This window comes from Danio rerio, chromosome 11 (genome assembly GCF_052040795.2).
Source record: "Danio rerio strain M-AB ecotype USA chromosome 11, GRCz13ab, whole genome shotgun sequence".
NCBI classification, from domain to species: domain Eukaryota; kingdom Metazoa; phylum Chordata; class Actinopteri; order Cypriniformes; family Danionidae; genus Danio; species Danio rerio.
Genome location: NC_141031.1, coordinates 200,001 through 203,384, shown reverse-complemented (window position 1 = coordinate 203,384; position 3,384 = coordinate 200,001). Strand labels below are relative to the sequence as shown.

Genomic DNA, 3,384 nt, shown 5'->3' with positions numbered 1-3,384 from the left:
TAACACTATATTAATATTATAAACCTACATTTTTGATTTAAGAATGTACACATATATTCATAAAAATGTGAATTAAAATGAGTTTATTATACACGTGTCTTTGATTATCAGATTTATTAAACTACAATGGTAATTACACAAAATAAGAAATAAAGACATACACGAAAAGAAATAAAGATTACGTCAAGCAATTTGGTAAACAAAGACAAACAGCGTACAACACGGTAACATAATTAAAGACAATTATAAAAGGTAACAAAATAACACTGCCAAAATAATACACCTGAGAACAAATAATAGATTTATAAGACCAAAAACTGTCCTTTAGATATTCACAAGATCATGTTTTAACTACAATGGAGAGATGAGATCCAGATGAAATGTTATGATGGCCTGCCATAATGCGTGAACTAAAGATGACTTCAGTTCCTTTCTTCTGCGTGTTATCTGAAAGACACGCCCACAGTAGAGCAAATATAAATATTCTCGTCAGCTCCGCCCACTTGAAGACTTTTTTCCACAGGAAATGTTTCATAACGTGGCGACTCGGCTCCGCCCACTCATGAGACTCTCTGAAGCTCCGCCCCCTGGAGAACCACCCTCTGTTTGTCTGCTCCGGTAGCGGAACATCGACGCTGAAGACGCGGATCGGTGTCGGTTTTCGGTCGGTTCGGGATCACCATGCAGACCGGGCAGCTGGAGAAAAGCGGCTCGCTGAGGAAACGCACTCTGTCCCGGGGAATGAGCGAGGATGAGTCCCTCCGACACATCATCAGAGAGGTGAGAGTCTGATCTCTGATCTGTTTACATCTCACACAATAGCAGAGATCAGCACTAGCCAACACACACACACAGAGAGAGAGAGACACACACACACAAATATACAGAGACACACACAGTGATAGATTAATAATTGTTGTTTATATAGATGTTGTTGACGTTAATGATGATGATGATGATGATGAAGAGTCTGCTGATTCCACAGTGATTTCTTCATGGCTGTGTTTCATGATTACTGCACTCATACACACATCTTAAACTGTGTAACATCAACACAACTTCAACTTCAGCCTTTACTGAAATATTAAAATGAGTGCTGGCAGAGATTAATCACACCCAAAATACAGGTGTGTTTTAACATAATAAGCGTGTGTGTGTGTGTGTGTGTGTGTGTGTGTGTGTGTGTGTGTGTGTCAGTGCTCAGCATATTTGAGTACACCCCATTTTGAAAGTGATAGTTTTCTTCCATTTCTCCGTGAATATTTTGGTGCATTTGAACAGAACAGAGTTATTAAACAGATTTATTTATTACAATAATATTTTAGTCACAGAACATCTTCAGAAATGGAAAGAAAACACAATTCAACTGAAGAAAAATACTGAAAAATAATCACAACCTACAAAACTTCAAATAAACTCTTTTCTTTTTTGTGCTTCTCTTGATTTTTCCTCTTTATTAAATGTATTTATTATTTTTCTCTAACACATAAATGTGGCTGTGCTGGAGTTTGGAGGGTTATCGTAAGTTATTGTGTTAGATCAGCTCCAGATTTGACTTCAGCACTGACTGATCTACTGTATATGCACAGATATGATGGTGAAGAGCTTGTAATATTACATTTACAGTATGTCTGTGTGTGTTTAATGTTTTCATTTGACGTATTAATAATAGCAGCAATGCTGTACACTACACACTCTCACTGTGTTTGATATTACACTGCTATTTGCTGTATTGTGTGTGTGTGTGTGTGTTCAGGCAGAAGAGTCGAGCAGACACCTGTCCCGCAGTGACAGCAGATACGGCTCTCTAAAACGAGGACAGACCCGCGAGAGCCTGGTGCGTGCGCAAACACACACTTCACTGATTATTACAGTGTTATGAATCCACAGAGAATTGAACGTGTGTGTGTGTGTGTGTGTGTGTGTGTGTGTGTGTGTGTGTGTGTGTGTGTGTGTGTGTGTGTGTTTCAGAGTGAAGACGATGTGCTTTCTGAAAACATAGAGCTGGTAAGATCTTCTCTCCTCTTCACACTCCTCTGTCAGGCGTCTGTGCTGCTGTGGGTCTCGTATTCCCTGTGATGAATAGTAATCTTTAATTTGATAATATTATTATTACATAACATTAAATTATTATAACAATATTACCTTTTGTTTCATATTAAATCACATTTATTCACAGTAAAACTCTTTGTTTAACTCTCACCTGATGAAACATGATAGACAGCAGTGTTGTGTATAGTTTATAGGTGTAATTTACACTTCTGGGTGTTTATTAGGGTCTCTAGATTTCCTGGGGGCCTAAGCGCCCGCTCGCCTCACTGATTGGTTAAATCGGGCCCTGTGTTTGTGTTTAGCTGTTGATAGTATATGATGTTATACAGTATATCAGCTGAGCAGGAGCGCTGCTTCCTGAATATCAGCACACACGGTTTATACAGCAGTTCAGCAAATGAATCGTTTATAATGAGCGAGTCACCGAATGAGTCATTTGAGTCAGTGATTCAGTCAATATTTCTACATTATTCAGAGCATTTCGAACGAATCATTTAATGAAGACGAGCTTCTGCCTTCTACAGGTGTGTGAACCAGTGGAGACCAGACTTTCACCGGGTGTGTGTGTGTGTGTGTGTGTTGTTAGTAAAGCAGGTGTGGAGGCTGTAGGGACTCATGTGAGCTGACTCAGTGAATCATGAACAGGTTGATTCAGTTGTCCTGATGTGATTCTCCTGAAGTGACTCAGAGCCGCTCCTCTGTCAAACACACACACTCCTCTGACAGGTTCAGCAGGTCTGCTAGATTTCATCTTGACGTCTTGTTAGTGAGGGAACAGTAGTAAGGCGTTGATAAACACACTCTCCAGCTAAAGGAACAGGGCGCTGGTCGATTTCAGCAAGTACTTATTAGCAGTGATTCATATATTCATATATTTCTGGCTTGTTCTTGATATTTTCAGATCCATTACACACATTTAGCTGGTAAAAGTGTCCACTGACAAATGATGAGGATATTTGAAAGTCCTGATCAGGGTAAAGTGTAGAGGGGATACAGCTGTGGCTGCAGCATCAGTAGAGCAGCAGTGTTGTGACACCGTACAGCAATAGCTCTTATTTTCACAGTACTGTGAGGGTTGAGTTTAGGGTTGGGTAGGTATGAACTAAACACCATTAATAGATCATTTAATGAATAATTGGGCTTAATTGCAAAGATAATCAAAAATCAACAATCAAAGCCTGTAAGTGCTGTAGTTTCTCCAGGTCAGTTGCTTCAGTCCCCGTCTGCACTGTGTGATGTCGCTCTGCCTGTATGTTTATATCTAAAGCAGGACGATGCTCTCATTCTCCAGCTCTACTTTACACTACACTGATGATGATTGGCAGCTGCGCC

At 39.9% G+C, this 3,384-nt stretch overlaps 1 protein-coding gene across 1 annotated transcript in view; it reads left to right on the top strand.

Moving 5' to 3' along the window:
* Positions 1-597: 597 nt before the first annotated feature.
* Positions 598-3,384, top strand: part of si:ch1073-456m8.1 — a 9,513-nt gene continuing 6,726 nt past the window's right edge. The window contains exons 1-3 of the mRNA XM_087273092.1: positions 598-780; positions 1,757-1,837; positions 1,972-2,007. Of these exons, the coding sequence (XP_087129218.1) occupies positions 682-780; positions 1,757-1,837; positions 1,972-2,007 (216 nt within the window). The 5' untranslated portion in view covers positions 598-681. The remainder of the gene's footprint in view (positions 781-1,756; positions 1,838-1,971; positions 2,008-3,384) is intronic.